Here is a 12,080-nt window from a genome sequence, read left to right as displayed (position 1 = left end):
CCAGGAATGTACAAATTTATCTCTAGAAATCAAAAGTACTTATACATTACATTTGTTTTAAGGAGAAAAACTCAGGATGAACCCATTCACCATGATACTCTATCACAATATATATGATCTTAATTACAATCACCTTTAAGTGGTTTAGTTAGACTTACGCCAGGTAGAGCCTAAAAATTCATATGATCAGGATGAGGCTTGCTATGTGAAAGAATTGATAATTCAATCCAAGTAAGCAAGGGTGTTGAGTAAGAGGAGAATAAAGAAAACATTTTCAACAATAGTTTACCATAAAGCTTTCCATTGGTTCTGAGATATGGAAATATTATTTTTAAAACAATGACATTTTTCTTAAACATGTAAAGATAGACATGTTATACGTTGCATTTACACAAAAATATATGTAATGTTATTTGTTAATAGTTGATGATGTTGGAGGTTAAATGTGTAATATCAAAATTATATTATATTGTTTGTAACAAAACAAAACTAGATCTTCTTTTTACAGTAGTTAGACATATAATGTGCGACATTTTTCACTGGATGCATACACAACATACAACATCCTGCTTAGTTGAAGAATATATTATATGCAGGATGCTACTGTGGATGATCTGTATGAAGTCAACAATGGAGAAAGAAACTGGAATTTAGCGTTCTGCAGACATCTAAAGGAGGAGAAAATTGCTGATGTAGCACATCTTAAAAATCTCTACACATAACTATGGCAATGGAGAAACATATCAGAGAGTTTGGCAGCACGGAAGGCATGATTTTTCTGTTGCTGACTGCTATAAATCTATGGAGTTTGATGGCTAGCTGCATTTTCCATACAAATCATTGTGTAATCCTAAAATTCCACAAAAGGTAATTTCCTTTGTTTGGACTTTTTGTTACAATTGAGCTCCAGCACAAGACTCTTATAGGAATTCATTTATGGTGAATGGATGTTTATTATGTAAGAAAGCATCAGAGTTGAATCATAATCGTTTTTGTATTTTAAAGTCACAAGAGATATTTGGTTACTTTTCATAAATAGTTATGGTTTACAGTGGGTTTTCAACAAACTGTTAGACAAACTATTTGGGAATGGGGGAGTAAAAAAGGTAAACGCAACAATATTAAGAACAATATCTGGGATATAATCCCTTTTGGAGTCTGGTGGGCAGTTTGGATTGAGCGTAATGGAAGATATAACAATATGGACGCAATCATTAACAGTGTAAAGATGTTCATCTACAATTGGTGCTTGAGAACAAAAATCTTTCAGGTATTACATTAAATTCTATCTTGTATAACTGGGAGGCTCTCATGCATTAATGCTCTTTTCTATCATGTACCTTGTGATTTAAGATTATTTTTCCTTCATTTTTATGTGGCTCTACTATAATTGAGTCATTTTTGTATTTTTTTTTCCAGCTTTTTACCATCTTGGTGATGAGCTGACTTTTATAATTCATTTCCCTTTCTGAGTCAAAATAAAATAAAATATATGCAGCCATTTTCGAAAGTATTTATATTTATTTTAAATTACGAGGTTAAAGCATTTATTTTCTTGACCCAGATGGGCTAGGCGGTAACAAATAAACTGCTCCAAAACCAAACATGATAAGGTTTAAAAATGAACGATTTTTTGGGCACCACTGTTTTTTTGAGGAGACCGTGAGTTGATTAGACCACCTTCCCTATAGTTATAAGGGGTGTCCTAAAAGGTGGAGATGACTAGTTTACCCTTTAACCTAATTAAAATTATAACTAATCAACAACTTCTTCTTCCTCTATTCAACAATTTTTCTTCTTCTCTTCTTCATCAATTTATGATCATCTAAACCTAATCAAATACAAATCTAATCAAAATCATCAAATTTTCATCGTCGTCTATTCATTGAATTTTCGTCGTCGATTAATCAATCTTTTATAAACAAACTCGTCCATAAGTATTTTCCCACAAACCCATTACTTCTGATTCGTTTTTGATTGAAATTTTGAGCAGTAGTCATCGAAATAGGTTGAATATGGAGGTTACAGTAGTAAGTTCGGTTAAGATAGTTTTGAAAAATCCCCTAGTTTTACAACCGAACTTTTAAAGATGAAGAACACGAAGAACACTTCGGCTAAGAATGTTTTTTGTTCCTAACCGAACGCCCGAGTTCGGTTGAGTTGCAAAAAAAAATTCAAAACCGAACTCTTCTCTGTATAGCCAAATGTTGAGTTCGGTTCAATCGCAAAAACAAAAAATCCTAACTGAACTTTACTTTGAAAACCTATATAATGAGTTCGGTTAAGTCGCAATTTTTTCTGCTAACCGAATGAAGAGTTCGGAAATGTTTTATAAACGTTGCGAACCTACCGAACTTTGTTGTTTAAAGTTCGGTTACAACGTGGTCGAGTCGACTGAACCGAACAAAACTCTGGAAACTCAAGCATAATATTTCGGAACATTTGATTTTTCATCAGCTAGCCGAACAAAAAAAAACTCCATTAAAGCTCTGGTTCGGTTACCTGTGTATTTTGTATTTATTAACCGAACTGCATTTATAGAAAGTTCGGTTACATGTTCTTCGTAAAATATAACCGAACTATGTTGACCTAGTCGAAATTTTTTGTTACAATTTTCATTTTGAAGATATTTTAGGCCATTTATGGCAACATTAACTAAGTTACAAGCATAACTCGATACCCAAAGGATGTTTTTTCTCCATATTCACCCATCTCAAAATAATTTTTTTCTCCATCTTCTTCTTCTACCACTACTTTAATCACTTAATAATTCTACTTCTTTTAAAAAAAATCATCCACTAATTTAACCTTAATCAATGATTAATTACACTAACTAATCATTACACAAAAATAATCAGAAGGGTAGTTTTGGTATTAAAATAGATATATGGATAAGGGGAGTCCTCACATTACTTCAAATTACTTACTAAAAATAAAATGATGGACCCCTCCGAAAAAAAAGTAGTGCCCATAAAATCGTTGTTAAAAATCTAAATAAATTAAGTTTGGACGGGATCAGGCCCAGCAGGACCATACAAAACATTTGAGCTGACTCAAATGAACAAATGACTCACCACATCAGTAATTGGTTTAATTATTATTAGCACTACTAGTACTTCCTTTCTCAAATCCTCCTACTAATCCATCTCTTTTCATTTTCTCTTCCTTGGCTTTCCTACAAAAAATCACCCAACCATTCACTTCCATAGCTATGCAAACACCAATTGTACTAGACAAAGCTAAACAATATCCTAATTTAGCATAAGATCTGCTTAAGCCCATCACCTCAAACCCTTGGAAAACATTCACTACTCCTAACACAACACAAGCATACCCTACAAAATGGTGATACGACTTCCAATATTTTCGAAACTTGTGAGTCGTTTTAGGACGAAATAAGAGTGCCATAGTTTGCAATCCTCCTAAACAAAATGCTGCAAATCCAAGTTTCCGATGAAGTCCATAAACAACACCTGGTGATAATTCCCCTAGTCGAACGCCAATGGCAAATCCAATTGCCCCAAGTACAAATGCTGTGAGTTGAATTCCTACATGTACACACAAAGTCACCAGGTTAGTGTTTAGTTTGAGCATGTAAGGATGTAAAAAATAGCTAACGATTAAGAAAAGAGAGACATACCTGCGTGTGCATAAAACCAAATTACTCCTACGGATTGTATATTCCGGAAGTATCGAGCAGTGATTGCTCCAATTGGAAGTAAAAATCCCCATGAAACTGCATTCAAGATCCCATGAGTAATTTTTAATGTCTTGATATTGTTATGTATTCCTCTTGCACTAAAACCTGATAAGATATCAATGGTGGCAACTGATGAAAGGTCGGCAACAGTCGTTGGATGGATAGTAGGAGAGTAGCCTTGAACATAAAGGCCACGGTTCCACACCAGATTGATTTTTGTCTTGTTGGGACTAAGTTTCAGAGTAGTGAAAATTTGTACAGCAGCACCGTTATGGACCGATTCTTCTGATCCCACTCGGCCACCATAAAGAGTAGCAGAAGAAGAAACAACATGAATATCTAGTGGACGAGAAAGTAATGCGGATCGTTGAAGTTTTACTGTTGGGTCTAGAATGTAAGTTAGAACTACAATGGAACCAGAGGTTGGATCAGGATATGCGACAAGTGCACGAGTTCCGGTCATTTCAGCAGAGGTTGGGTTGATACCATAACCAACCCAACCGGACGGTGAGATGAAAGAGCCGAAAAAGACGAGTTCGAGAGTGGAATTATGATGGTGGAATGTCCATGCAATTGAGGCTTGTTGGGTAGGAAGGGTCATGCATTTTTGGTAGGTTTTAGCGGCAGTGGTTGTAGTGCAATGTGATGCATTTGCTTGTGGAGAAAGAAGAAGTATGTAGAAGAGGAAGAGGAAAACCATAGTTTTGATTGTGATGAAACAAAAAATGGAAGAATTTGACATGAATAAAAGAATTGAGGAGTTTACCAACATGTTTTTGTATGAAATTGTTTTATAAGAATTAGTGAATGTGGAAAAAAAAATACAACTAGTCGAGGAGTAATGAGTGTTTTGTAAACTTTAAAGCTAAGATATCATGAGTGCACGTTGGTTTGGTAGAAGTTGGTTGTCTGATGCTTCTTGTCTTTCTTTTGCACTTTCTGCAGGATTTATTGTCTGCAAGTTTTTCTATTGATGATTTAAGAACTGTATTTTGCATCGAGCCTTCAGAGTATAAAGGGGAGAAAAGTGTAAAATTTTAAAGCTATTGTGCACAAGAATTGCATCCTTGCTGAAAAAAGAAGATAGCTATCAATAAAATCGAAATCATAGCATATGACCAGTAATTTTCAAAAAACAACATATGACCAGTTGCACGACAGCATTCACTATGAGACCATATATAGCGTAGCAAACAATTCTTCACTAGTTAGGAAAACAACCCACACTGATTTTACTTCAACTGTAGCAACTAGTTATCTATAATATACATCATTAGTACTAGATGTAAACACAACCTTAATACACAATGGAAATATTTATCGCAACTTTTATGCGTGTCTGTGTGTACGTGTTCGCGCCTTCGCGGTCCCTAGCCTGACAGAAAATCTACAGATCCATGAGATTGAACATTATCTCCAGATGCAGGATGCATTTGAGGAACATCATTCGAAACAGAACTTCCTGCTTGCCAAACATGATTTACATTACTGTTATCCAGAGGTCCAATAACTGCAAATATCATAATCTCATTATTTGAGTATTCAGTCTTGATATTAGACACTGGAAAGCTAAGAGACCCTGGCTGCATCGATGGTTTGTAACTTTTTAGCTGGGTCGGATGAGCAATCATGCTACCGTTTGAATGACGAAAAGCAACAATTACTTGTGATCCAGCCATGCCTGTGCCAGTTGGATTTACCCCCCAGGCTATCCATCCTTTAGAACTTTGAGGTGCTCGATACGCAATTTCAATTTTCTTGGTGGATGCAATGTAGTTCCAGTGCAGATTTGCATTTAAGTATGGCAAATTACTACAAGAACGAAAGACTTTGTTACTTGAAAAAGTGTAATTTGAACATGTTTGAGCTGAGACAACTCCGAAGAAAAGATAAGTAGATATAAACCATAAGATCCAAATTGATTGAGAGGCTGAGGACATTGTTTTTCTGATTTTCGAGCTTTGGGCTAAGAACTTTAGTGTAACATTAAAACTCCGGGTAGGATGTGAATGAAAAGAATGTTTTGGATTTTTATAACTGTATTTCGGGAAGATGGTTAGCTGTTGACTATTTAGGAGTAATGCAAGGTTTAAGGGATAATCGTCATGGGGAGGAGAAGAATTTAAGACAAACGATTTCATTTCATGTTCACCTCTTCTTTTGAATTTCTTTAAAGTTTAAGCCTTTGTTACGTTTTTTTTCCTTTCTGCAAAGTCTCAAATAATCTCTTGTTCTTTTACATCTCACCTAATTTTCATGGTGTAACTACTGGATAGTATTTGGTTACCAACAAGAAGAAAAATGGTATTTGGTGACCTCAAAAATGAAACTAAAAATCCGTGAAGTCACTTGCCAAGTTGTTTCAAGATATCTAAATATCACAAAAGAGCAGCGAATTTTAATCACGTCTCATCATAGATCATACTAAAGCTAAAATAAAAAGCGAAAAGGTAAAAAACATTAATCAATGTTAATCTAAATGCCAAATTGTAAACTATTAAGTCTTGAATTTTGTCGACAATTTATGTTATTACCAAAAAGAATAGCAGGAAGAGGGTTTGGGATGAGATGAATGGAGTGGTTGGGATCCAGATTGCTGAGTCGATGGTAATGGGGATCTGAACCAGGGCGGAGCCAGGTTTGAAGGAAAGAGGGGTAAAGTTTTGTCTACTCATAATAAGGAGCGGAAAACTGGCTGGGAAGCCAAATGCATCAAGGCTGCTAATGGGGGTGCCAGGTTTAGTGAGGGTGTACCAAACCAAGACAAAAACTATTTTGTCCTATATGAAAATCTGTTTTGTCTTATTATAGTTTTGGTACACTTCCACTTAATTTAGTACCCTTATTAGCAATGTTGAAATGCATGACCAAAAAAAAAGAAGACAAAGATGGATATAATTGGGCTTGGGATTTAGCTGCATACCCTTGCTCTAAGCTAGCTCCTCATCTGAACATAATTGGCAGTGAGAAAGAAAAGGTATAAGGAGGAAGGCGACAATCAGCCGGAAGGAAGAACTTAGATGACATGGATCAGAATGGGCTTATTGATCTTGGTGCTCATGGGCCAAAATGGACTTGGAATAACAAGAGAGTGAACTGGCTAATATAAAGGAGAGATTGGATAAGGTAATTGTTAATTCTGATTTGTGTAAAAGGCTCTTGAATGCTCACGTAACGCACTTACTCTATTTCGATTCTGACTGCAGAGTTGTTTTAATTGACCTAGAACCAAAACAGATATCTAAACCTGGGGCATATAGACTCGAGGCAATGTGGACGGAGGATGATGGATTTATTGAAGTAATTAAGAAGACCTGGAATCATAATGGGATAAGTGAAACGATACAAAACTATTTCGACTATGTTGCAGGTTTCCTATTGATTCCAGAAAATGGGATAAAGATGTGTTTGGTAACTTGTTCAACAACATTGAGAATGCTTTGATTGAGCTTCATAAAGCTCAAAGTGAGTTTGATAGATTTCCTATTGTTCTAGAAAAGCACTTATGATGGTAGTCTTAGTTTTGCTGACTTAGTATATCCAGAAGAACGCCCAACTGTTCGTGTGTTTATTTAAATTTTCTCGGGATGTGGGAAATATTGTGGAAGCAGGAGTCTAGAGTTAGTTGGCTTCTAAAAAGGAGATTTAAACACTAAATTTTTCCACTCTTCTACACTGGTTAGGAAAAGTAAGAATATTATTGTTAGAATTAAGGACAATAATGGTAGTTGGCTTGATAGTTCAGTTGATATTGAGCAACATATAGTGAATCATTTCTATAATTTGTTTTCCTATAGAATGTGATAATGATGCTATTACATATTTGTTCCCTTGTGTTATCTCGATGTCTGATAATGATAACTTAACTGTCTCTGTTGGCATAAGAGAAATTAGAAAAGCTATGAAACACCTTGGATGTTTGATAATGATAACTTAATGTAATAATGGTTTAACTACTTGACCAAGTAGTCTCATACGACTTTGCCAACTCAACAATAGTAGCATATTGTTCTACTTGTTAAATTTTTAGAGACATCAAACGTGTCATATGGGAGGGGGGTATCTTTAGGGTTTAGGTCTTGCGATCTACGACAAATACGATGTGCCAGCTCATATTCATAATAGAAAGAGATTAAGTCGTGATAAATGTTGAGAGAAAGAAAGGATAAGTGAACAGGTTGTAATCTGTCTTCCCAGCAATGCAGAAAGGATTATACCACGTTTTTTTTTTCTTCATATTCTTGTTTCTATTATTTTCAACATGTTTTCCACTTTTAATTGGATATCGGTGTGCCGCTACTACTATAAATAGGCAACTATACCTATTCACAAATCATCTTGAAAATACTATGTTATATCAGAGATTTCGAGTCTTCTCTCAGTTCTACACGGAGAATCCTCAGTATAGTAGTTTCACAACAAATTAAGTCCAAAAACTTGATATTCAAAGTTCGAAGACACCACCTATCATGACATCACTATTGTGCTCTTTCACTCTTTCTTTGCTTCCCTCCCCAAGATGAATCTTATATCCTCTCTTTATGACCGAAGTCGCGCTCGAACAACCATTTCTTAATTTAGATGAGGTTCTATGATTTTGATCTCTCGAACTCACATAAATACTCCACTCTCATTTTATTTGATTTACACCTAAAACATGTTCGAAAGCAATTATGTAGATACCAGTCCCAAAATCTGAAATTGTTATTAGGCATGTTAGTTTCCAGCATATATAAAGAATGTCATGGAAGATTTGAAAAGCATATTCACGTCCACTGATGGATGTAAAAACTAATCTTTTTTCATTAAGTATTTGAGGCATTAAATTCCTCTGTTTCTTCATGTGCCAATGGTGTGGGGTTTCATGTAATGATGACATCTTATAAACCATATCTTCACAGTCTTTGTCACTATTTGGGGAAGAAGCTATGAGTAAAGAAAAATACAAAAGAGTGAAAGAGAGCTAAAGAGAAATTAACACAAGGAAGGGAAAATTATATAGAGATGAAGGGAAGAAGCACCTTGGTAGTGTTGAAAAAATAGTTGTTTTTTCCTTCTCATACTTCGTTATTTCTTCATGGATTGGAAATCCCTATTGGTTTTTAATGAAAAAACAGGGGTTTAACAACCACACCCAATATTTCGTTTAGGTAATCTGTATGGACTAACTCCAATATATTTCCAAGAGAATCAACTAGACAGTCAGACACGATCAAGTAAAATATATCCAAGAGTTGAAAAAGTGGGGGTCTAATAACCACACCCAATATTTCGCTTAGCAATCTGTATGGACAAACTCTAATATACTTTCGAGAGAATGAACTAGACAGTCAGACTCAATCTCAAGAAAAGTATATCCAAGAGTTGTATCTCAATTTCTCGATTCAATCTGCAATCAAACAAATAGAAATTTGCGAGCCTGATTGAATATAAAAGAAATAACTTGAAAGGTACCAAAGACCAATATTCAAGGATCAATCAATTTCAATCAACAACCAAAGGTTGGATTTACCAATCGATCGATTCAACGTACAACCTGTGATATTGCAATTATATAACAAAATATAATGCGGAAAAGAAATAACACAGACACCAGAAGTTTTTTTAACGAGGAAATCGCAAATGCAGAAAAACCCCGGGACATAGTCCATATTTGAACACCACACTATATTAAGCCGCTGCAGACACTAGCCTGCTCCAAGTTAACTTCGGACTGGAATGTAGTTGAGCCCTAATCAATCTCACACTGATCAAGGTACAATTTCTTTAATACCCCAATTTCGGCAGTGGTTCGACGATGAAATGGAATATAGGTAATGGTTTGTCCTTTCCTAACACCGAGGCCTTTTCAGCACAATTAGCTCCGGAGTTGGCAGAAAACTCTGCAGTTAAGCGTGCTCGGACGGGAGTAATCCAGGGATGGGTGACCATACAGGAAGTTTCTGCTGGATTACCGCAGTGATGCCTGTTGAAAAACCACACACTGCCGGATGACCGTAGTGGCTAAGTGGGGACAGTATCGGTGGAGGGACGGGTCATTACAAATGGTATCAGAGCCGATGACGGTTCACCTGCCGAGGGTGAGAGGGTACGCTGGATGGGGTTGGTCCAGGTGCTTCTCATGAGGGGCAGGGAAAGTCGGAGATCTGGGCTTGTATTATATATCCCGGAGCCGAGGACGGCTCCAATTTAAGGCGGTGGTATTGTAATACCCCGATTTCGGCAGTGGTTCGCCGATGGAATGGAATATAGGTAATGGTTTTCCCTTTCCTAACACCTAGGCCTTTTCAGCACAATTGGATCCAGAGTTGGCAGAAAACTTTGCAGTTAAGCGTGCTCGATGGGAGTAATCCAGGGATGGGTGACCATCCGGGAAGTTTCTACTGGATTACCACAGTGATGCATGTTGAAAACCCCACACTTCCGGATGACCGCAGTGGCTAAGTGGGGACAGTATCGGTGGATGGACGGGTCATTACATTTGTGCTCCTTACGTCTCTGAAACCCAGCAGGACTCTACGCAATCTGATCTCACCCACAACTAAGAGTTGCTACGACCCGAAGACGAAGACTTGATAAATAAATCTGTATCACACAGAAAAGTCTATTGTATAGATAAATCTGTCTCCCACAGATATACCTATGAGTTTTGTTGCGTCTTTTGATAAATCAAGGTGAACAGGAACCAATTGATAATTCGGAGTTATACTCCCAAAGAACAACCTAGTACTATCAATCACCTTATAATAATTTTAATCTATTAACGAAACAAGATATTGTGGAATCACAAACGATGAGACGAAGATGTTTATGACTACTTTTCAATCTTGTCTATCGGAGAATAAATCTCGAGAAAATTTTAAAGAAGATAGTACTCAATCACGATAGAAAACAACAAGATCATGACATGCAAATACAGAGAAAATAGTTGGGTATGGCTTCACAATCCCAGTGAAGTCTTTAATTCGTTAACCTATAGGGTTTCGTGAAAAACCTAAGGTTAAAAGAGAATCGACTCTAGTCGCAACCAGTATCACACGGGAGATGTGGGGATTAGGTTTCCCAGTTGCTAGAGTTCTCCCTTATATAGTCTTCAAATCATGGTTTGTAATCAATGGTACCTTGGTAACAAAGCATTCAATATTCATCGTTAGATGAAAACCTGATTAGATTCAAGCTAATATCTTTCAACCGTTGGATCGAACTTAGCTTGTTATACACAAATGAAATGTACCGTCATTTAGATAAAGGAAACCATACCTAAACGTGTACACTTAGTTGGTTCAACAATAGTTAACCACTGGTTAACCATATGAGCACTTTCATATCAACCTTATTCATATTTATCATAACTAGTTCAAATGATTCAAATGAAACTAGTTAGACAGTTGTTCAATTGTTTATATTCTCATAGAGGTATACAAGACACAATCGAAGTAAAATCGATTTTGATTCACTCGAATCGTTCACATCTTAGTTGAAATTAAAGATTGCATTCCTTAATATAAATGTGTTAGTTCATGAACAAACCAATTTTAGAACATAACCTACTTAAGTATGCAAAAGGGTACGCATACCTAAGTAGCCGGACTGAGTTTGGTTACGCTAGTACGCGTACCACTTTACTCTTCCAAACTCCAGCAGAAATTCACGGAACTTGAACTTCCGCCAGTATGCGTACGGGTATGCATACTTAGTTTCCGGACTTCCAACAACCAACCAGTACGCATACGGGTACGCATACCATGGTTCCCGGTTTTGTACTTTACACAAATGTGAGTACACACTATGTTTATATCCAATCATGATTACATGTTTTAAACCCTCATTTCAATCATTGAAACATTCTTGGAAGACGACAATAGCTGTCTCACACAAACTATTAGCTTCAAAGCAATTTTCAAGTGATCGAATGATCAATACGAAACATTCTAAGTCTACATCAAATGAATGTCTCACACAGATCATGTAAGATGTTACAAGGCGATTTTTACATGATCATGTTTTGACTTTCGTCAAGAATAAAAGATGAATTTGGTTAAAGCGAAAGCTTACCAACACATATTTCGAGAAATAGATAAGCGAGATAAACTCGGCTCGAAATACCAAATGTGTATAATTGAAGTCTATATAGCAATACGACTTTTTGTCTCAAATAGTAGATACAGTAGATAGACTTTTGAGTGATAAATGAGTTCAATTATACACATACCTATTGTTGATGAAGTTCCACAAGTTCCCTTGAGTAGTTCTTCGTCTTCATTCGATGAACGCCGTGAAGTCTAAATCTCAACTACACTTTCTATCAGAATCTGATACTTAGCTATAAGTAGACTAGAAATCATGACTTATAGTTTTGGAAACTAAACTTGACAAACAA

At 36.2% G+C, this 12,080-nt stretch overlaps 2 protein-coding genes across 2 annotated transcripts; both read right to left on the bottom strand.

Annotated features, from left to right (window-relative positions):
* Positions 1-2,981: 2,981 nt before the first annotated feature.
* LOC113288105 (cytochrome b561 and DOMON domain-containing protein At2g04850-like) lies at positions 2,982-4,486 on the bottom strand. Its single transcript, XM_026537050.1, has 2 exons — positions 3,641-4,486; positions 2,982-3,548 (listed from the first exon to the last, which is right to left on the bottom strand). Exons 1-2 carry the CDS (start codon positions 4,470-4,472, stop codon positions 3,091-3,093), a joined length of 1,290 nt encoding a protein of 429 aa, XP_026392835.1. The 5' UTR covers positions 4,473-4,486; the 3' UTR covers positions 2,982-3,090.
* A 308-nt stretch (positions 4,487-4,794) lies between these two features.
* Positions 4,795-5,863, bottom strand: LOC113288106 (cytochrome b561 and DOMON domain-containing protein At5g47530-like). The gene has a single exon (XM_026537051.1). The coding sequence runs from the start codon at positions 5,839-5,841 to the stop codon at positions 5,071-5,073; it is 771 nt and encodes a 256-aa protein (XP_026392836.1). The 5' UTR covers positions 5,842-5,863; the 3' UTR covers positions 4,795-5,070.
* Positions 5,864-12,080: the final 6,217 nt, after the last annotated feature.

The sequence above is a fragment of the Papaver somniferum genome, chromosome 6 (assembly GCF_003573695.1).
Source record: "Papaver somniferum cultivar HN1 chromosome 6, ASM357369v1, whole genome shotgun sequence".
Lineage (NCBI taxonomy): Eukaryota > Viridiplantae > Streptophyta > Magnoliopsida > Ranunculales > Papaveraceae > Papaver > Papaver somniferum.
Note: the sequence above shows the minus strand (reverse complement) of the source record. Positions and strands in the feature narration are given on the sequence as shown.

Excerpts from the sequence above, each read along its gene's own strand:
- LOC113288106 (XM_026537051.1), bottom strand. The coding sequence starts at position 5,841 with ATGAAATCGTTTGTCTTAAATTCTTCTCCTCCCCATGACGATTATCCC.
- LOC113288105 (XM_026537050.1), bottom strand. The coding sequence starts at position 4,472 with ATGTTGGTAAACTCCTCAATTCTTTTATTCATGTCAAATTCTTCCATT. Across the intron at positions 3,549-3,640 it reads TTGGTTTTATGCACACGCAG|GAATTCAACTCACAGCATTT; the intron begins GTATGTCTCTCT and ends GTGTACATGTAG.